The sequence below is a fragment of the Fundulus heteroclitus genome, chromosome 19 (genome assembly GCF_011125445.2).
Source record: "Fundulus heteroclitus isolate FHET01 chromosome 19, MU-UCD_Fhet_4.1, whole genome shotgun sequence".
NCBI lineage: Eukaryota > Metazoa > Chordata > Actinopteri > Cyprinodontiformes > Fundulidae > Fundulus > Fundulus heteroclitus.
The window spans coordinates 9,850,655-9,872,962 of record NC_046379.1 but is presented as its reverse complement, the minus strand read 5'-3'; the positions used below and the strand labels follow the sequence as shown (position 1 = coordinate 9,872,962).

The 22,308-nt window shown below is 40.3% G+C and overlaps 3 protein-coding genes across 7 annotated transcripts in view; all 3 read left to right on the top strand.

The window, feature by feature from the left end:
• The window catches only part of LOC105917349 (autophagy-related protein 2 homolog B), a 33,554-nt gene extending 26,296 nt beyond the window's left edge, over window positions 1-7,258 (top strand). For both annotated transcript variants that reach the window (XM_012852136.3, XM_021310420.2), the window contains exons 34-43: window positions 761-952; window positions 1,027-1,128; window positions 1,219-1,297; window positions 1,384-1,594; window positions 1,675-1,744; window positions 1,835-1,917; window positions 2,034-2,155; window positions 2,336-2,490; window positions 4,831-4,980; window positions 6,130-7,258. In XM_012852136.3, the coding sequence (XP_012707590.2) occupies window positions 761-952; window positions 1,027-1,128; window positions 1,219-1,297; window positions 1,384-1,594; window positions 1,675-1,744; window positions 1,835-1,917; window positions 2,034-2,155; window positions 2,336-2,490; window positions 4,831-4,980; window positions 6,130-6,360 (1,395 nt within the window). In that variant the 3' untranslated portion in view covers window positions 6,361-7,258. The remainder of the gene's footprint in view (window positions 1-760; window positions 953-1,026; window positions 1,129-1,218; window positions 1,298-1,383; window positions 1,595-1,674; window positions 1,745-1,834; window positions 1,918-2,033; window positions 2,156-2,335; window positions 2,491-4,830; window positions 4,981-6,129) is intronic.
• Window positions 7,259-7,477: 219 nt separating this feature from the next.
• noxred1 (NADP-dependent oxidoreductase domain containing 1) lies at window positions 7,478-13,476 on the top strand. Of its 2 annotated transcripts, none has more exons than XM_021310074.2 (6): window positions 7,478-7,704; window positions 9,911-10,092; window positions 11,928-12,108; window positions 12,203-12,357; window positions 12,453-12,639; window positions 12,768-13,476. In XM_021310074.2, exons 1-6 carry the CDS (start codon window positions 7,547-7,549, stop codon window positions 12,901-12,903), a joined length of 999 nt encoding a protein of 332 aa, XP_021165749.2. In that variant the 5' UTR covers window positions 7,478-7,546; the 3' UTR covers window positions 12,904-13,476. The 2 variants fall into 2 exon arrangements, with proteins under 2 accessions (XP_021165749.2, XP_012706878.2); XM_012851424.3 differs by having other exon boundaries at window positions 12,438-12,639.
• Window positions 13,477-14,860: 1,384 nt separating this feature from the next.
• tmed8 (transmembrane p24 trafficking protein 8) lies at window positions 14,861-21,065 on the top strand. 3 transcript variants are annotated; one of them, XM_021310434.2, is made up of 6 exons: window positions 14,861-14,974; window positions 15,314-15,460; window positions 15,560-15,653; window positions 15,754-15,847; window positions 17,851-18,150; window positions 19,849-21,065. In XM_021310434.2, exons 2-6 carry the CDS (start codon window positions 15,342-15,344, stop codon window positions 20,064-20,066), a joined length of 825 nt encoding a protein of 274 aa, XP_021166109.2. In that variant the 5' UTR covers window positions 14,861-14,974; window positions 15,314-15,341; the 3' UTR covers window positions 20,067-21,065. The 3 variants fall into 3 exon arrangements, with proteins under 3 accessions (XP_021166109.2, XP_012707627.2, XP_021166118.2); XM_012852173.3 differs by having other exon boundaries at window positions 14,895-15,042; XM_021310443.2 differs by having other exon boundaries at window positions 14,895-15,052.
• Window positions 21,066-22,308: the final 1,243 nt, after the last annotated feature.

The following is a 22,308-nucleotide window of genomic DNA, read 5'->3' as shown; positions in this document are numbered from 1 at the left end:
TGCCTCTTGAGTTAGCGATTAGCACAATTAGTGTACCTGGCTTTACTAATCGCAGTCTCTGTGGATTCCCTGTAGAGTTAGTGGACTTTTAACTCAACTGTGAGATTGAGAAGATTCTCCTAACATTTTGCGAATAACTATTTTTGCCATCAGACTGAACTGATATGAAGGATTATATGTTTTATACTTCAAAATGTTAGAACAGAGCATCTTTGTCGTAATATGTCCCACGTCCTGTTGTCTGAAGTCAAAGTCCTTTGTTTTAGCTAAAATCATCGGCTGCTGTGCTTCTGCAGAAAATACTGCAGGCTGCTTCTTCTGGCTTCGTTTTAAACTCTCCAGTGATTCAGAAAATAGCTGTGTGGTCTTAACTTGTAAAGTGTAGGTTTACCTTACTAAAACTTTAAGAAACAGCAAACTAAATTTATCAGGTGTTCAATCAAAAGTTGTTTTTTTTTTGCCAAATTCTTGAAAACATTTGCACTTTAATGTTCAGTATGTTTCCTTATTTTATTTTTTATTATGAATAGTTGTTGCTTTACATTTTTAAATAAACTGATATAGATAGTGTAGTTTGAATTTTGTGTAAATGTAACACTGTGGTACTTTTATCATGGTGTGAGACCATATGATGCCCCGCTTGAGCATAAAATCATCCCGTACCGATCACCAGCCGATTTTTCTGGGCATCTCAGGTTCATTAGAACCATGTTGTTCTCTGCAAAGATTACAGCAGTTCTTAACTTCTTCATTTGTTCAGGTGAGATTTCAGCATGAGGTGTATCCACAGTCCACCGTAGCATCTCATCCAGCGATGGACCAGCCAGCTTCTCGGCAGGTGTTTGTTGTGCAGGACCTGGAGATTCGGGACCGACTTGCTACCTCACAGATGAACAAGTTCCTTTACTTGTACTCTAGCAAGGAAATGCCTCGAAAAGCCCATTCAAACATGGTAAGCCGGACAACACCCTGGGGTCTAATTAGGCCTGGGAAGTTCTGCTATTCATCCATACTTTTTGCTCTTAGTTGACGGTTAAGGCTTTGCACACGTGTCCCGAGTCAGGCCAGGCTCCTCCTGAGTGTTCCTTACGAGTTTCCCTAATGCCTCTTCGCCTCAATATCGATCAGGTATTAAAACCAGATACTGATGATGTTTGCAGTGTTGGATGTTGAAACTCTGAGCATATTCCATAACATTATTTTTGGTTTCCTTTAAAGGATGCGCTGTTCTTCTTGAAGGACTTTTTTAGTAGTCTTGCAAACGAAGTTGAGTTTTTCTCCCCTCCCGTTCAAGAAAGTAAGGCCGATAATCTACGGACACATTTACTGCTGTGCGCTTTCGCACAGTTTTCCCAGCTCCTGATTGTTTTCGGTGTTTTGCAGCTGTTTGTGCTACGACGAAGAAAGCTCCTGCCCCAGAGATCTCCTGCAGCTTCTCCAAGCAGACTCCTGGCAGCCAGGATCCAGCCCCGATCATCTCAGTTCCTGCTCAGAGGCACGTCACCGTCAACAGTTTCTCAACATCGGGCAGGGAGGAAATGAACGATGGCGAAGCTTCTTCCTCTCACTTTTCAGACCAGCCGATCTTCTTTAGGTCTGTTTGAAAGTAAAACGCTTCAGGACTCAAATATTCGCGACAGGTCCATGTTTAACCATTTTTTTTTCTCCTCTCAGGGAGTTTCGTTTCACCTGTGAGGTTCCAATTCGACTGGATTACCACGGGAAACATGTACTGATGGATCAGGTACACGGTCTGAGGGATAAATGCATAATCTTCACTTCATTTTATCCATTTTTTTTTTTTATTAACAACTGAAGTGATGTTTTGTTTCAGGGAACGTTTGCAGGAATCATCTTCGGTCTGACGCAGCTGAATTGTTCAGAACTAAAACTGAGGCAGCTGTGCTATAGACAAGGGTCTGTTACCTGAATATCTTATGAGACAGTGATCCATTGCTCCGTGTGTTGCCTTTACAACCATGACCTGTTTTTTTTTTTTTTTTTAACTAAAGTTACGCCTCTTTGTGTTTCAGACTACTTGGTGTGGATAAGCTGTTTTCTTATGCAATAAACGAGTGGCTAAATGACATAAAGACCAATCAGCTTCAAGGAATACTAAGTGGCGTGGCGCCTATTCACACTCTGGTGAAACTGGGTGAGCATAACTTTTGGGCCCAGGTCTTTTCCATTTGTTCCTCATACAACAACCCTGACCTCTGTCACCTTGGCACCTAACGCTTGTGTTTTGGCACGTTGCCTTTGAGGCTGGGAAAACTGGGGGATTTCTGTTCACGTCTGATGAACGTTGAAGAAAACGTTTTTGTGTTCTGTTCAGTTCACGGCCTCAGGGACCTGGTTTGGCTCCCTATTGAGCAGTACAGGAAGGATGGTCGGATAGTCCGGGGATTTCAGCGCGGCACGGCCTCCTTTGGGACCTCCACAGCCATGGCTGCCTTAGAGCTCACGAACCGGATGGTGCGGACCATTCAGGTAAACTGGGCTCCAATCTAATGAACACTATTGAATACCGAAGCGTTTCCATTCTGCACACTCGTTCCGTATGTTTTTTTTGTTTTATACTTTGACAAGTATTATGGTATTTCAACAATTCAAATATCAAACATTCAAGTCTTTTGGTAAATGACCGCCCCAACTTCAGTTATTTACAAAGTTTCATTTTTTTTTTGTATCTTTTTGTATTTTTAGACAATTTCTCCCTATAGAAATTAACGTGGCAAGCATTCTAATCATTAAAATACCTGATGACCTTTAAAGACTATAACCTTCCTCCTACTTTCAGCTAGAAACACCATTCAGACTTTTAACAGCTCCCAGGACATTGGGCTGGTATGTAATGCTTCAGCATATTTTGCAGCTTCTATACAATCAAACTTTAAGTTTCATTAAGTTTTTGAGCAAAGGTGAGGACATCAACACAGCTCCCACATTTTTCCCCTAACAAATAATTCCTGCTCCCACACCTTTAACAGACCATCAGTAAACTGTACGTTAAATGATACAAATGTCTCCTTTCAGACAACAGTGTCTGAGTGTATTCAGAATCAGGAATACTTTAATAATCCCAGAGGGAAATTACAGTTCCAGTACAACCATCCATCACATACATCACAAGCATTTCGGGGAACGATTAACTGAGGCCTTGCTGCCGAGGACCCCGCCTGACGCAGTTACCATAGGGCGCTGCCTTTAACTCTGTGGAAGGCATAGGAGCCACATTTGTGGAGGGAGAGGAAAAAAATAAATATTTCACACTTTATCATATTCCAGGATACAGTTTGCGATATCAAAAAAACCTTGCACGAGAAAAGCACATATGATGAGACAACATTTATGCATGGGGGTTAACATTGGAGACTAGTCACATGTAAGTTCATGTATTTTGTGGGCTTCAGTTATGTGTGTGTGTGTGTGTGAGTGAAAGTTGTGTTTGGAGGCATAATCCAAATACACATTTTTTTACGAGAACAACCTGCACCAACTTTTCCGTCAGCTTTAAAGTCCTTTCATCGCTGGCTCCATGTAGCGAATCCAATATGCCAAACTTGTTGGGCTTTTTTCCGCGTTTCACATCCAGATTTTATCCCATCTCCCCTTTGAGTTCAATCACGAAGCCAGTCTGCGTTCCAGCGCATCCAGCTTACGGGTCTGCTCGTTCACGGCCTTAGTGATCGCGTCATATGCGGCCGGCAAGCGTGATCAAAGCCATAATTGCTACCGACGTCCGCTGAATTTGCCAATACATCAAAAATCCACCGAATCCAATTAGCAGAAATCCAAGTATCATGAATCTAAACATGTATACGTCTTCCAGATCCCAGACTGACAAAATCGAAAAACACACCATTTTCCACCTGTTCCAAGAATCTAGGGTGTATCCCACGAAATGTGTCCCATCTGGACAGGACCCCTTTTCCCCGCCTTCTCGTCGAAATGTTTTTATCAATAGCATTGAGAGACCATAAAAAAAAGGAACATAAAAAAAAGAAAAAGTATTTCAGCTACATACACAGGAGCAAGAGGATGCCATCTACTTCTTGACTGAGCCTACTGGGAAAATCGGATCGGGTTTTCCAAGAAGTTCGTGGACACGATCAATCAATACAGACTCCTGCTGTTGTTGCCGTGGTTACCTTAAACAGATAGTGGCAGAAGGGGGAAACGCTTGTTTTGGTCTGTGTGTTCCCAAACTTGTTAAAATGCGCTATGGGCAAATTAAACACGTGAGCTATGCATAAAGGAACATACTGTAGGTCATTTTAAAAATCGTACAGGCATGAATAAATACAGAAATACACGGAGAATCATTTTGCCAGCGTTACCATTTACTGTGTGACAGAAAACCCCACCCTAACACACACAATCAGAGCCTATGTATTGTGTTTTTTTGGTTACATTGTTCTGCTCATTGTTTAAGCGCCTTAAACACACAGGGTTTTGGTAAGATTTCAACATTTTAACTTAGTTTTAACAGTGCATTAAATTTGCTGGTTTCAGCTTTTGTGCAAACAGCTCTAATGTCTATCTGCTGATTCTTTTGCTCATTTACTATTTTTACCACATCAAGTTAAGCTGCTTCTGTAGTTTTCTACATAAGTTTCAGCTTCTGCTGTATCTCCTCAATTCTGTTCTTTAAACGTTTCTGCCCTTCTAGTATTTGTGGTACGTTCTACTCTTAAACAAGTTTTTCTGCTTCAGTTCAGCTTCTGCAGCAGACACACTTACGAACACATCTCACAGCATTTGCACTGAACGTTTGCAGGGAATGTACATTTTTCTGGTAGTCATTTCTTTGAATTTCGGTCTCTTTAGGCAGCGGCTGAGACAGCTTACGACATGGTTTCTCCAGTACCTGACGAGAGAGATGCAAAGAGGGTAAAACGGTACTCCCATTATGGCCTGGCTCATCAGCCTGTCGACCTGCGGGAAGGTGTAGCCAAAGCTTATACTGTGGTGAAAGAGGTAAGCAAATAGCTCGACTTACCATTCACCTTTCATTTACACCAGGGGTGTCAAACATACGGCCCGTGGGCCGGGTCCGGCCCGCCAAACAATTTAGTCCGGCCCGGTGGCTAAATGCATTATCATTATAAATTTATTTATTTATTTTTCCCCAGTGTCCTGTCTGGCAATGTGGCAATAAGAATTGTTGTCTTAATGCCAAAAAGAGCTCATCAGATTTGACTTTCACAAGTGGAGCAGTACTGCTTTTGCCATAGTGCTCCGCTTGATTTATGAAAGTGAATAGTTTCATTATGATTCATGTGAGGATTATCTCAAATAATATGGACACTACAATGGGAAAGTAGGAGAGGAAAGGAAGAACAAGAAGAAAAAAAACAAAAGGTGAAAGAAAGAGGAGATAAAAGGAAGAGAATGATAAAACAATTATTGAAAAAAACATGTACTTTGTTTAATTAAAAATCTGCAGTATATTGTCCACGAGGGGCGCTGTGTTTTAATTAGCAGATTAAGCTTCAGGTGTGGAAAAATTTAAATAATTTCTTAATTGTTATCTGTTTGATGTATTTTGTCATGTAGGACAGTGTTTTTAAGTTCCAAAAAATGTGAATAAATGTTTTTCAACGTTGTACAATCACTGTGATCAGTTCTTATGCATAATGCACAAGTAAATGTTTAACTGAGTAAAAGTATTGTTGAAATTGCACATACTTTTCTTAAAAACGCTGAGGTTATTCATAATATATTGTGTAAAAATGAAATTAATTTAATATAAAAATCAACAAGTCCATGTTTATTTGTTCCATTTAATCTTGCAATGAGTTTACTCGTGTGGCCCTCTTGAGATCAGATTAAGCTGTATGCGGCCCCTCAACCAAAATGAGTTTGACACCCCTGATTTACACCATTGAAAAAAAAATGTAAAGCACCATTCAGAGGTTCATATGTACTTAACAAGGGCATACATGTTCTAATAGTCTGTGGGAATAACAAAGTCACATACAGCCTTAATGAAAAAATTGTTTAAATTTATTGTGGACTTTCTCTAATCCGCAAAGGGTCAAAATTACATCAGTAAAATTCCAAATTTTCGTGCAGATAATGCCTTCGTGTGAATTTCTGACCAGAACCGTATGTTTCCAAACGCAGGGCATCACAGACACCGCTCTGACCCTTTACGACACGGCAACACGGGAGCACGAACAGCGCGGGATGACGGGAGCAGTCGGAGGAGTCCTCCGCCAGCTGCCACCAGCAGTAGTCAAGCCCCTCATTATGGCCACTGAAGCCACGTCTAACGTCTTGGGCGGGATGAGGAACCAGATTCATCCCGACGCACGTCAGGAGGAGTCACAGAAATGGAGGCACGAGGAGGAGTGATTCTTATTGCTATGAAACCGTGCAGCGGCTGCAGGCAGGAACTTATTTTGTGTTTGGAGAAAGGCTGGCAGTGACTCCTGGTGTAAATAAAACAGTCTCATCTTGTGGCGGTGTGACCCAATGCCATCCACCTAACGGCCCCCTCACAGTGCCTTCATGGTCATCAGCGGTGTCCACTGTTTTGCTCAATAAATGGATATATAAGTGATAAATGTGCAAGCCACATATCATTCTAATCTGACTTAAGTTCGGTCAAATTAAAATGCAGAATTGTGAGAGCCAGCTCATCTCATTAGCTTCCTTTTCAAGCAGCTCTGTTTACAAATAGTGTTCTTATCCTACTTGGTGTCAAAAAACACTAGTGTAAGGTTTAATTTATTATATGTATTATATGTTGCCCTTATTTACTGTAAATATTCCAAATCTGTAATTTCTGCAAATGGATGACAACAAGGACATAAACTGAATGTGTCAAAGGTGTGTAAAGTTATTTAATAAGCACTTTTAAGTGACTTTGAAGGGTTACATGTCCAAATAAACAGATAAGAAAGGTAACCCGAACATATTGTACAGCTGCACAGATTTATTTTGAAAAGTAAGGTGTGCTATTTTCACAAAAGCTGCTATTCAGAAACTCACTTTTAAAGGATTTTAAAATCGGAGGGTTGTGCAGCTCGTCACATAAACAATGCATCTACATCTCTAATGTCTTATTGTCAGCTGTTTTTATTTAAGTGAATGAATATGGATGTTGTGATGATTTGCATTACACACTTTAGATTTGCTTTCTTTTTTTGTTTATGTGGAAAGAATATTTTTTCTTGGGCATAAGTGTAATGTTTGTTAACTACTAAATAGGCGAAAGCTAAATAAAAAAAAAAAACGGTTCAGAACAGAATTGTGTGCCATTATTATTTTTTTTTTTTATTGATTTTGATCTTTATCCTGACAATATATAAATGTTATTGAAAAGTCTATGTTTGGGGAAGAAGAAAAAAAGTATTAAGAAAAATATCCCTCGTCCAAACTCATTAAAAAGTTCCATATGTTTTTGCTCATTTTATATTTGTTTTGTGATGAGGGCGGGCAGGAAACCAAACAGGAAGTTGACGTTGCTATGACAACAAAATGTCTCCTCATTTAGAAGAGCAGTCAACCGTGTTCACAGTCTGTCGCCAATCTAATAATGAGCTTCGGTGCTGCTGGAGCCACCGGCTCGTCGTTACCGGCAGGACTCACTGTTGATGAGAAGACGCCACTTCATCTTCATGCGCGCTACGCTGGACTGACGTTTTGCGGGTGCGCGCACGCAATTTTTTTATGCGAACTGGCGCACTCGTTAAAGTAAGTTGCCTACTTGTAGTTTGCAATCATTTGCGTATCAAAATGAACAAATATACATGTAAAAAAATCATAGCTGAGTAATGAAGTATGGATTCAAGCAAAGTTTTTACGTTTTTTTTTTTTTTATTATTTAAAAATCACGTTGCTTTTTTAATAAAGTAAAGTTACAGATAGCAGCATGTAAAGGGATTATATAAATACTTTGAGGTACAGGAGTTCACACAGCTCAAAAGGCCCGAGTACACGTCATACAGGAGGGGTGGCCAATGCCAGATCTCCACAGAGTCCAGTTGTATTGAGCTAATGCCAGTTTATGAAGAAGCTGTATAAACACTGACAAGGACAATCACCATCTTTAGATCTTTACCTAGTAGGAATTTGTTTATATTCCCCCAGTTATTGTCTAAATCAGTAAATGCAGTATTGTTCATAGATCTCCTTAACACTTATGTGGCCTGCCTGTACTGTGTTGCTGCATAGTTATCGACCCCTACTGCTTATCCTTGATATTGTTGACTGCAATGAAGAAGAAGATGTAGGCTAGTGGTTCCCAAAGTTGGGGTCTGGACTCTTAGACTCTTAACTAAGGTGCAATTCTATTTAATACACGTAACGGTAACTGTAAGAACCAACATGCAATAACTAACGTACAATTCTATTTAATACACGTAACGGTAACTGTAAGAACCAACATGCAATAACTAATGTGCAATTCTATTTAATACACTGAGCAATAATCCTGAAAGAAGTGACTTCTGCTGCTACCACACCCGAATATATGTCAATACACACGCGTATAAGCCACAGTGAATGTACAGAAGACATTCTCTGCCTTATTTCTTTTTGTATTTTTATTTCTTTCTTTTTGCTTTTTCTTACCTACTCCTTTTGATCCATGGTATAACGAGGACATACTGTGTATATATTTGATGCACCTCGTCCTACTTGACTCCTCTTTCCTATGACTACTGATTACTGAGCCGATGTAACTTGTGAATTTCTCCAATGTGAAATCAATAAAGCTTATCTTATCTTTTAGGAGATGCAGTCAACAAGTGTGGGGTCTTGTGATCCTTTCTAGAAAAAAAAGAACAAAAAAAGTTAAATATATTTATTGTTGTTATAGGGGATAAAAATAAATAAATAGATAAAAGCAATAAGTCAACACACATTCCAATGAAATGTGTGTGCTCTGTATTTAACCAGGAGCTGTGCACTGCCACTAACGATCTTACCTAGGGTCCCAAAGTAAGAGTGTGAGATTTGAACCCGGGCACTTATAGCCTCCCCAGTGTGCAGACACCCTGCCCTAACCACTGTTCCACCACTCCCAAGTGTGATGTCTGTTTAGGTTGCTTTTGTTGTCACTGTACCCCTTTCTGGTTGATTTAGTAAGAGTGTCAACCAAAAGTCAGGGTCACAGGTCTCCTACAGCGGCGGTTTTTAATCTTGGTCCTAGGGACCCACTGTCCCTACATGTTTTAGATTTGTCTCTGGTACAGCAGACCTAAATCAAATGATTGCATCACTTCCTCAGCACCCATCAAGGGCTGCAATTTATCCAATTTAGGCCAATTTATTCAAGACAGGTGTGTGGAGGCAGGGAAACACTTAAAACATGCAGGACACTAGGTCCTGAGGACTGGAAATTAAATGAAAAACCACTGTCCTACAGTTACTTTGCGGGTCAGAGGCTGAAAAAGGGATGCACAGTGGGGACACTGCTCCCATACAGCAAGAAGATCTGTTTTTCTAATCACAAATTAATGCGTGTACCAATATGGATTAATATTGATATTAATATTATAATATTGGCAGAAAATATTGTTTCTTTTTTTACACCTTGGCTTGAAATGACTGCTGACTGTCTGAAGTCCTTGCTGTTTTTTCTCATTTATTGCTCAAACATTTTGTTACGGCTGTCCAGAATACATCAAACCTCTTTGAAGGAAGATGTTTGATTTAAAAAAGTTAATGAAGAACAAAAGGACATACCTCATGTAATATCACCATGCTTGTTTATTTTTCACCTTCAATGAATAGCATGTTGCCACAAGATACACAGAAAACTAACCACAACTTGTTGTTCAATAGGTGACAAACTATGTCTAAAGTGAGTCTGATTGATTTGTACAGAAATTTCTGGCTCACAGCTTTAAATACTTTGTGGTTCTCGTGATCATTGAGGTTTTCGTGATGTTTCCAGATGTCTTATAGGAAGTAAGACTGGTGCCAGGGACTCGTGTACCTCGCGGTGGCATGGCGACTTCTGTGTGGGGATTCTCGGTCTGGGTAACCTGGGCAAACAGCTGGTGCTCAGCCTCCTTAAAAAGACCCACATCAAACCCACGCAGATTAAGATCTCCACCAGAACCCCAGAGTCAGCAGGTAAACAGATTTCCGGCTTAATCTGTTGTTTCAGCTGCAAGAAAGAATAACCTCAAGACTAACTTCCTTATGAGTCGGTTTGAAACTCTCTCCTAATCTCCAGCATTCCTGAAGCAACATCTGTTATTTTGACAGCCAACTCTATTGTTCACCATACCATCACTCTTTCCTTTTAGACACGAAGTCCTTTGTTGAGCACAAAAAAAAAAAAAAAAAAAAAGCAATCAGGCTCGGGAACTTAAGAGAATGATCAACTTGAAAAATAATTGTGTTTCAAAAGGGCCTCAACTTGATGTTTTCTTAACGAGGCGGGACGTGCGTCTTCAACAGGAACATGCTGATCCTCGTTTCACAGCAATTGTCTGCAGGTTTCAAGACCGCACACAATAAAATCAGCACCGATAGCTGTATATCAACACTACTGAGTGAGAACCAGTACTTTTTGAATGGATGTACTTTAAAGCTACTTCATCATAAGGAATGCAGACTTTGATGGCTTCATAGGCCGTGATCGTCACAGAATCTTTCAGGGTTGATCCTCGATTGGAGACGTTCTTGCCACCTGTATATCATTGGAAGATTCATATCATCTGATTGAAGCTGTCACGGTAATTTAGAGTGAGCATGTATATGGGTATAAAGCCGTTTTTTTCTGTGAAGGTCTCCCAGGTTTGTTAGGGAACATCATTGAACAAAAACCAAAGGAAAACAACAAAAAGGTCGGGAATAAAGGTCTGGACACGATTAAAACATGGGTTGTTTATAAAACATCCCTTAAATGGAAGGACGATGGCACAACTGGAGACCTACCGTGATTGGACAGTGATTCCACTTTAACTGACTGAAGGAGAGCATTAATCAAACAAGCAGCAAAGAGGCCCAATGTGTAACTGTTTTAAAACTGTCTTGCTCAGGTGAGTTGATCACATGACTGCTAAGACAGGATTTCAGGTGATGTATCCATGTGGCTTGGAAATGGAGGAAATGAGCAAAGCCTGAAGTCCTGCTGTGTGTGAGGTTTTTTTTTTTTCATCCAATCTGTTGTACGGAAGCGTATTGCATTCACCAAAGAAAAAAAAATCTGGCAGTTTATCTCATAATTACGAGATCCTGATCTCATAATATTGAGATCAGGATCTCGTAATTATGACATCTTATCTCGTAATTATGACATCTTATCTCATAATTATGAGAAAAGATCTCATAATTATGAGATAAGATGTCATAATTACGAGATAAGGATCTCGTAATTATGAGATAAGTTGCCTGATTTTTTTTTTTCTTTGGTGAATGCAATACGCTTCTGTACTGTTGAAAGACAGCCGTTGTTAACTCCTTGTTAACTTAAATGAAGGGCCGTTTCTAAATGTGACTTTTGAACTAAAACGACAAACGTTTAGCGTGGAAGAAAGCTAAGACTGCACATTACCCTGAACACACAATCCCCACCATGAGACATGGTGGAGGCAGCATCATGCTGTGGGAAGGCGTCTTCTTGTTCACAGATGCTCTCCTTGAAATCCGACATCGCTTGAGGAATTTTGCCAAAAAAAATGGATGAAAATCACACCTTGTGAAGGCATCGTCATGCCCAATCTCAATAAAACAGATTTGTGGTTCTAACATAAAGTGTGAATAAGTTAAAGCTATAAAGAGCTGCTACGGTGAATCCAATACATTGTTTTTTTTATCTAAACATGAAAAAGGGATTTTGAATTTCTGAGTCCTTTCTAATTTGGCTCCCGTGGTTAAACGTGTGGCTACTTCACCGTATTGCAGATTCGCCTTGCTTCTTCGTCTACCTGCAGAGTAACGACTGTGTGTGTGTGTTTCAGAGGAGTGCGTCCCGGCAGGAGTCGAGTGTTTCTTCGACAATCGCCGGCTGGCAGCGTGGGCAGATGTTTTGTTCCTCTGCTGTTTGCCTTCTCACCTCCACAGAGTCTGCGCCGATCTTCGTTGTCATCTGCCAAAGCACTGCCTCGTGTACAGTTTCGTCACAGCGGTGCCTGTCACCAGGTGCGCCACCCCCCCATATGCATAGTGGCTACGTGCAGTTTTTACGCAAACGTGACTAATTTTTTACTCTTTAAAATGTTTTTTTTTTTCCCAGCATAGCTGAGCATCTTGGCCACAACTTTGTCCTGAAACCACAGTATCAGCTGGAAGCGTGCCACGCCTCAGACCTGTGGCTGTCCTGCTCTCATCTGACCGCGGCTTTGTCAGATCCATCACTGATAGAGGCATCCTGCCCTCTTGCTATACAAGGTTGAGCTGTGAGAATTTTCCTTTGCTTAATTTGGATAAAGCTATTTTCATTTGTCACTGATGCTGATTTTAAATTGTAGGTGGCATCTCTTTAGGTCTGACCTGGGTATGTGGAGTGTTGTACAGCCTGTTAAACATCTGCACCTCTGCCTGCCTGGGGTCCAGTGAGGCTCTTTCTCTAATTAACGGCATACTCACAGAGAACGGGACGAACAATGAGCCATTATTAAATGCGCAGAGCTTCATCGGTTCCTCTTCTGCATCTGTTCTCGATCCAAATGAGTGAGTTGATCAAGGATGCGGCCTTGTATTCAACGTTTGGCTGCATGAACAATTTAAATTCTAGAGGGACAAAAAGAAAAAAAAAACTAATTGATGAAGGTGAATATCTTTTTCTTTACTTTGCAAAGGTCTTTTCCCTGGATTTCTCTCACTGATGCCCAAACCAAAGAGACGCCGCTGCTTCGCTTTGTAACGAGCAGCAAATCTGTGCAACAGTTCATCTGTGCAGCGTTCAAGACATCCCTGGAAAGAACAATAAAATGACAAGGTCACGTCGTCATAGAGAGGACATATTACAATCAATAAACATTTTCTTTTTGCATTTTGTAAAACTTTGACATACATTTTGTAGTATTTGATTCTTTCATCACACAAACGGTATTATTATAATATTAAATAGCATTTAACGAAATATATAATATATCTTTAGTCTGATTATGAAGCATATTTGAAGATATGTCACTGTGCTTATTTTAGCATTTATACCAGCATAGTTAGTAAAGCAAAAATACGACTGGTTTTATAAGCCGTGTTTATGCCTCAGAAATGTTTTCTGCCTGTGATTAAAAGTTATTTTTCATGCCACTGCAGCCTACATTTCGTTTGCTTTTAAGCAGGTCACTGTGAATACCATGGGTTTGTTGTAGTTTCCCATCATTGTATTGTATTTGTACCCTAATATATATAATTGTATTATTTTATGGATTGCAATGCAATGTTTATTTAGAGTTAAAGTTGAGGGTGAGATCACACTCTTTTTACCTTTTGTTCATCTTTGTAGTAAGAGTAGCCAGCAGCAACAAAAGATGAGCATTTTATGTAAATGTTTACTTTAAGTAAAAAAATGTTTTATTTTGTTGAAGGTGAAAAACGTAGATTTTTTTAACAGCAATGTAAAGGGCTTATGGATGAAAACATTTGTTTTTACAAAAGGATAAAGTAATTTTGCTCACTTTTTAGTGAAGTATTTTTTTAACACAAGAAACACAACAAGACAATGATCGTAAATACACATCAAAACTGACTTTGAAATTTCTAAAGCAGGTAAGCGTCTGGAATAGGGTTGCCATCCGTTCCTTGAAAAGCATAATCGTCAAAAAATTATGAAAGTGATTTATTGAATTGTTTAATTATTTGTTTTCCATGTATAATTGCATCACTCAAAACATTCCTCTAAATAAACTCAGGTTCAAGTCAAATATCTACAAATTAATTACACACAGAAAAAAGAGCCGATAAAAAAAATCACCAGGATTGGGGCGAAGACAGTGAGATTGGGTGGCCTTAACAGGAGGTGTCCCTTATTTATTTTTGAAGGAGTTGGCAGCCCTACTCTGAAATGTCCCCTGACCCTGTTTAAAATTAAGTATTTCTTTATAAACTAGGCCTGCATGTACCCAATAAACAAAACCTCTACCAGTTTAAAGAAACTCTCCCATTTCGTGGATAGCGGTCAAATATTCAACCAGATTTACAACCAGGAGCTTCAAAATGTGGTCTCTGTGCAACTTGCAAATATTAGTTGAAATGCATAATGATATTTAAACCTGTATGAATAACTTTAACTCTGTGTAGAAAAGAGAAATTCCACTTTAACTTTCAACATGCCCGGCTCTGAAATGTATATATTTAGTATTATCCGTCACCCGGTTAAAAGAAATGTGTCACTAAAATCCCCAAATTAATATGACTGTCCCACATGTTTCCCTCCACATTTTTAAACCTTTTTTTTTTTTTTTTTTTTTTTTGGCGTTGTCTTTAAGGCTCGAGCGGCAGCAGAAGCGTCCTCGCTCCTTCGGCTGCGGACTCGGACATTTCCGTCAACGCTCGGAAAAAAAACGGTTAAATGAAATGTGTCATTAAAATCCCTAAATTAATATGACTGTCGCAAATGTTTCCCTCCACCTTTTTAAAACTTTTTTAGCGTTGTCTTTAAGTCACGAGCTGCAGCAGAAGCGTCCTCGCTCCTTCGGCTGCGGACTCGGACATTTCCGTCAACGCTCGGGAAAAAAAACGGTTAAATTAAATGTGTCATTAAAATCCCCAAATTAATATGACTGTCGCAAAATTTTTCCCTCCACCTTTTTAAACCTTTTTTTGGCGTTGTCTTTAAGCCACGAGCTGCAGCAGAAGCGTCCTCGGTCCTTCGGCTGCGGACTCGGACATTTCCGTCAACGCTCGGGAAAAAAAAAAGACGGAAGTCACAGGAATTCGCGTCGAGTGTTTTTCTTTCCCCCCTCCCTCCCCCTGAGAGGAAGAAGTGCCGCTGTGCGTGCGTGCGTGTGTGTGTGTAGGGGGGGCCGACACTTGTCACATGATTGAAGGGGACATGGAGGTACATTTTTAATGGCCTGAGCTGGATTTGATTACATTAAATCGGGACTGTCAAGTTGTTGCGTTGCGGTAAGAAAAGGTCGGCTTCACTTTTGCTGCTCTCCTAGCTAACAGCTAGCCAGCTCCGAGCTAAAGGGGAAGCTCGGGAAGAGCGAGCAAGTAAAGCAAAACCCGAACCGAGACGTAGAAAAAAAATAATAATAATAACACATTGCTCTTCGCTTTAATTGTGGTTAACGGAGTGATTTTTCGTGTGCTTGATTTCTGAACAACGAGGCTAACTTGTCGCTCCCTCCTCCCTGTGCCGTGGCTCTGAGGGGCGGTCTCTCCTCTCTTCCAGCCCCGCAGTCAGAGGTGTTTGTCTCGTCATGACAGCCATGGCGAGATTAGAAGCTGCATCTGAGCTCCAGTCGCGGCTGTCATCCTTGTCCTTCTCATCCTTCCCCGGAGTCACGTCCAAGCAGTGCGACAGCGAGCCGCCGGGCAGGTAACCTGTTGCTCCGAGCTGCTGCGGGCTCTCCATCGTTGTGTGGATACATTTTTACACACATATATTTATATTTTTTTGTAATTCTCTTTACTCCAGGCTGCAGAGTACTAATCTGACGGAGAGCTTCACCCAGTCCAGCAGTCCGGCTAACATGCATGAAACCAAGGAGGATTCAGCGCAGCTTTCCAAGGTGCAGAGCTGTCAGAAAGTAACAATAACCTGCAGGTTGAGTGTTTATTTTTTATTTATTTTTTTCCTATAATGGGCCGTATACGCGTGTGCACTTTTAGGGTAATGAAGAGGCTCCTACTGAGCTGGCCCCGGGGGGAGGAAGCGAGGAGAACAACAGCCCTGGGAGCTGTCAGCTCTCTGCTGAAAATAAAGGTGAGAATCTGCTGACATAACAGCCGCCTTGTTTATTAGAGACGCACTCATCTGATTTTTGTTTGTTTGTTTGTTTTGTTTTTGTGGCTGATTTACAATCTCTGTTTCTTCTTTTCTTTTTTTTGCAAAGCTTTAACCTGCAAATATCACTTTTTCTGTAATAAGTTAATATCAATGGTAGGGCTGGACGATAACCCAATAACAATATATATCGACAGATATAGCGATGATAGAAATAGGGTCAGTAAAAAGTTCAATAGAATAACAGTTTTCCTTCCTTTTGCATTCTAGCCCATAATGTTAGTTAATATTAGTCATTATTCCCTCCCAAACAATCACAAAGGCAGACCCAGGAACCAAGCTCCGCCCCCTTCAAAGAGTTCAAAGAGCATGAGTTATTATGTTTATTTTTTAAATACTTTAAGTTTTGGTAAAAAAAAAAGGTGGTTGGATAAACGGTTGAGTTTGAATTCAGCGTTTGTGTGTTCTGGATTTAAAAATAGGTCGCTAAGGAACAGCATAAAACGCCCAAGGCTGCACTTAAAATATATGTTTTGAATTAGTTGATAATTATCGATATCGATCAATATGATTTCTATTTTATCGATATATAGTTGTTGTTTTTTTCCATATCGTCCAGCCCTAGGGCTGCGTAATATATTCCCAGTATGTTTTTAATCGCTATATATCGATGTGCACAATATAAATACAGCTGGCAGCTGTTTAGGATGCAGATATTACAATAAGGTGTAACATGTTCCTGTTGGAAGATGCCCACATCTAAAACAGATTACAGAGCCCAAAATGCTAAAGATCGGAAACAGTGTTTGTAGAACAGACGAGAGGTACAAGAAAGAGCAAAAATGCGGATCTGTTGCTGTGATGTGATCAGCAATATTTATAAATAATATTGCTATGGCACGATTTTCTAATATAGAGCATATATAGACCAAAGAGGAGCGGTCAAAATCTACCGGCCTAATCACATTGAGCCGTCATTAATTATTTATAATCGGAACATAGACAACCTCACACTTCTGTGTGAGGGGAAGAAAGGTTTATCACTATGATTTTAAAAGAAAAACAAAATTTCTACACAGTTGTCAACTGTCTTTAGCATTGTATATTATCGTATATTAGGAAGTAGAGTGGCTAATATTACAGAAAAAGGGATAAAACAGAGCAACTTTGCTGTGATACATTCAGCCTTCCTGTTATGTGCTGCAAGTCTTGCTCTCTCTCTCTCTTGCCCATCTTCGCCTGAATGAACGTCTGACATATCATGCCATCGTAAAATATGCATTCTGTCAAACGGCTTCCTCTGTGTCCTGTTTCTTCGGACTCCCAGTTTTAAAAAGAGCTTACTGAGACCGAAAGTTTCTAACTTTGAGTGTTTTCCCTCTGTAACAACGCCCACACTAAAGAGTGTTCATGCTGAAATTGGCTCTGGGTCAGTTCATCCTTCGCTAATTCAATGAATCAGCCCCAAGGCGGGAGTGAAGTGATGTCCTTTGGCAGACGTTGCCCTTATTTGTCGACCAAAATTAGTTAAAATCTCTGAAATGATAAAGTGGAGAATTTCCCCCGCACCTGCTGCACTCCTGCTGTAACAGCCTTTGTGGAAAATATTGCTTCGTTTTACAACTTTTGTGCTTTTTCTGTGTTCATTTTGAAAATATTAAACTAAAATCTAGCTTACATTTAGCCTTCTTTCTAGAGTTTTATAACTAACCTGTCACCTGGTCACACTACGATATAGTGTATTTACCTCGTGGAAAAATATCTGATTTTTAGCTTTCTAACCGGCAATTAGAAAACTAGAGCATCTTTGCTTTGCTTCGTTTAAGATTTGAATGCAAAGTATTCAAAAGCAGATCTAAATGGGCAACGCCTAGTAAACCATATGCCTACAAGACACCAAATCTGCTTTACATCTGCTTTTCAAGAGTTAGCTGTCATGCCCTCCTCAAACTGATGTGTCCCCCCCTCCTCCTCTCACCCAGAGGCAGCCCAGATGCCACCCCTGTCGGCCCCGACAACTTGGACATCTGCCGCTGTGAAGGAGCTGAAGGCAAAGCTCCGGACGGAGAAGGACAGCGTCGTGACAGTGTACCGAGGAGACATCATGACGGTCCACGTCCCCACCGTCCCCGAGGCCAAGAAAGTGTGCTGGGAGTTTGCCACAGACGGCTACGACATCGGCTTCGGCGTATACTTTGACTGGACCCCCGTGACGAGCCGGTCCATCACGGTGCACATCAGCGAGTCGAGCGACGACGAGGACGAAGAGGAAGAGCTGGAAGGTCAGCCTGCACTCAGGAGTCTGGGTCTATTTTTGTTTTTATGGTGCAGCGTGATGACACGTGCATAAGCGCGTAAAGCCACAGCGTTTTTTTTTTTTTAGGATAGAAGTCCCAAATTCGAGGAGTTTTTATAGTCGGTGCCTCTGCTTGCCGTCTTACCGCGGGAGATCAACACACACGAGACGGATCATTGTGTCCAAGACACTGAAGGTCACAGAGAGAATGTGAAGCATTGTAACAATAGATGAGACGCAGTGGAGTTAGACAAATGATTGCAACCACTGTGGTGCCCTTTTCCACCCTTAACAAGTAGCAATTAGCTCTAAACTCAGCACAGCCAGGTTAAAATGAATGATCGGCGTTCATGTCTCCAAAATGAACTAGTTTTCCTCCCATTTATCATATTTTCAATTAAATACATTTGCAGAAATGTATGTAGGCCATGCTGTTATTCAGTAATTAGGCAAATGAGTCTGAAGTGTTGACCAAGCAGTGGACGACGTTTGAAGTTACGAATACTAAACACATTAGCTAGCAGACTCTTGTAAATTAAACCTCCGCGTTGTTATGCAGCTACGCTTACCTGTTCGATGGCCTGAGAGAAATATTAGAAGTGGCAGAACGCAGCTGCACCTTCTTTGTTTGTTACTGCTGGATCAGGTTCATTAACAACAGAAACCAAGGTACAAAAAAAGAACGGGGAGAAAAAAAAAACCACCTGTTTAATTTATTAGTTGTGATGCTTAGCTCGTTAACCGTCCGTCTATATTAGATTTGAAGCGAAGCTGAAGGGATTATTGTCCAGTTTAAGTTGAGCTGAGAGGCAAACATTGTTAATGCCGGATGCCCGTAAAGACTGGATGTGTTTGCTCCATCTGAAATATGCCTCTGCTGCCTGCGCTCGTACACAAACGCACACTTACAAGCATCCAAGCAGCTGCTTATGAGGGGGTAAGGAGCTGTTGTTGGTTCAATTCTGCAAAAAATCTAAATGGCAATATATTTCAAGCATAATTGCAATTTAATTTGGACTTTTCTGTGCATTAACCACAAGCAAAAAAAATGGCCTCTAGATAAAGACGTTTGTGAACAAGGACTTAAAAACAAGAAATGTAACTGTTTTTATTAATCAGAATATTATTATTATTCAAGAGAATAGCTTGTTGAGTTGAACATAAAGTGCAACCAACAAACAAGTCTATGTATAAAATAGTTTGACCGGTGCTTAATGCTATGGTGAGATTCATGAAAAGTTCTGATAAAAAGTATGATTTATATAAATACTATAACAAATAATAAAATTAGATTATCTCACTGCTGCAACTCTCCTTCAATGTGGAGGAAAACTTACTTTAAACATGTTACCGACACCTAAATGACGCGTCTGATCCATTAATTGTTACGTAGCCAAAAATTGCAAACCTCTGCAATTTGGAAATTGCATTTTTTATAATTACGATTATATCGCAATTGCAATTAATTGTCCAGCCCTAATGAAATATCCAAAGTTTGCCTCTGAAAGATGCATCTTTCGGTTAAGCTGGCTAAAACTGAACTCCTCTTGCATGTTTGTTTACAACAAGCGATTTCATCCTGGCAGTATTTTACCAAAATATAGCAGTTGGATGATGCTCTAGTGTCGCACAGCCGGTCTGAGGCCGCATGTTGACGTTTCCGTTTATGCGCTGTGTGTCGCAGGGCCCCTCAGCAACGAAGACGTCGAGAAGGGCTCCAAAAGCCAGGGCAACTCGAACCTGGCTGAAATCCTGCCCGTGTACCGGCAGGACAGCCATTTGTCCGTCCTCGCCGGGAGCCACGACTTCCCAGGTGAAGGCACTTACCTCCTAAAGTTCGACAACTCCTACTCCCTCTGGAGGAACAAAACTCTCTACTACAGGGTGTACTACAGTGCCTGAAACCGCCAGATCTGTCGCTTACGAATGTACGATTTACGGAAGCATATTACTCCTGAGAACAATGAACTATTTTATTTTTTTTGATTTCAGGCATGGGAAAAAGATTAAATTATTTAAGAGATTAAATTCAGGCACATCTATTTTATATTTGCTTGTCAGGTAAAAATGGTCTTCTGTGCATCATCTGTGTCCGTGTCCTGGTGGAGTATAATCAGAGAAGCCTTTGCGTTTTGTCATGTGCCATATTCCCATGTGTGCACTGTGCTGTTTGGTCAAGTGGCCGTCATAAAGTGTATATTGTCTTTACCTGTTACATTTCTATGGTAGCAGCAATCAGGGAGAACCTGCACAGAGTGAGTTACTCCAGGCCACGTCCTTAATCAACAGTGCTCTGAAGTAATTATTGTTTTTCATGTGTGCGTCCGAGCGGCTGCACCTTTTTTTTTTTTTTGCTATGTTGCTTCGTTGTTCGCTGTAATAATCATCCAGCTCTGTTGTGTAACTTGTTTTTTTTATTGTTAAAAATGTTAAAATGCAGCACATAATTTACGTTCTCTCTACTGGTTCAGCGGGTGTGTTGAAGGAAGATCTTAGTCGAGCATACTAAAGTGGCAGTTTTTATGACGCATATAAAAAAAAAAAAACCTTATCGTATAACGCTCTAGATTCAATATTTACTTTTGCTTTGCCACGATTTAATTAGCCGTTTTAAAAGTAGAGGCCAGTTGCAGTGTTTCATCCAAATGTGTTTTCTTAGTGAAAATCTCTGTGCTTATATTTTCTTTTATGTCCTCCGTGTGTTGGACCAATCCTTTTCTTGTATATTTGACACTTTTTCTCACTTTCCGTCATGCGCATATTTCCAAAGATGTCACAGATTTGGCTGCTAATGTCGTATGCAATGTAAAGCAACTGTGTTTGCTGTCCCATACCTTCACTTTAAAGTATACCATCTGTCCCTGAAATTTATATTCGACAATAAAGAGAATATTGACTAGTTTTCTGTGTTATTAATTGGTTGAAAGAGGAGAAAAGTATGAAGAGAATAAAAGAAGCTGTAGGTAGAAAACGTTTATCCTGTAAATATGCGTATTTAGCCTGCTGTCATTTCATAACAGTCTCAGAGCAGAGCCAGGATTAGCACGTTCCTCAGTATGCTCCCTTGTGTTTCTATTAAATTGCTGCATTAGGGGATTGATGTAATTGTTACAGTACTGATGAAACCTGGTTTTATTTTGAGAGCTCCCCGCAGGCCGTTCCCAGTCCAAAAGTAACGTCTACCTTCACTGATGCTTCGGTGTTTCTAAGAAGCAATAACGGCGGCGCCTTTGTGTGGTGAAACTACTTTGTGAAATGTTTTGACACATTAGGATTCTAAAACCCGACAGGAGGGAATGAAAGCAGCGCTGCGTTATGAAAAGCTGTTTTCACTGGATGTTGACATGGTTCAAAGCAAAAGACAAAAACACTTTTATTGTTCTGAAAAATAACAGACTGATGTGAAAGTGTATTTTCTTTACAGGTTTCTGCATTTTCCACAAATTTTAATATCAAAGATTACCCGAGTTATTACAAAAAGTAGTTTTTAAGTTGTGATTTTATTTATTAAAGGGAAAATACTAGACAAACTAATCTGTCACTTTGTTTTAAATCATGGATTAACCCCATTTTCCGGTCCAGTTTCACTAGCCACACCCAGGCATGATTACCGTATTTTTTTGGACTATAAGTCGCATCAGTCAAAAAATGCGTCATGAAGAGGAAAAACAACATATGTCGGACCGGACTATATGCATTTTTTTATTTTTTATTTATTTCACACAATCCAAGACTAAAAACTGACATTTAATCTGGTGAACCAACTTTTTCAATTGCACAGCTGCATCCACAACCGGTTGAATAATATGGAAGGTGAATGGGCTAAATTAGCAGAACAAGCCAGCAACTTCAACCAGGAAGGTTCTTGCCAGCGCATTTCAGCTTAATGATCCGTTACGCTGAAAGTTGTCAAAATTACGCTGAAATTAGACCATGAGCATAACGGTGCTACGTGCTAAGCTAACAGCACAACACAGATGTTTGTCAGAGCAACATAAAGGTTATGTACATGAGCGAAGTTGTAAGCTGCCTGGGCAACAGACACATTTTTAGCTGAAATAAAAAAATTTTGGCATGGTTGACACCAGTGACTCCCCCCACCCTGCAGCGTGGCCTACGGTGAGTGTGCTGGTGCTATTACTGT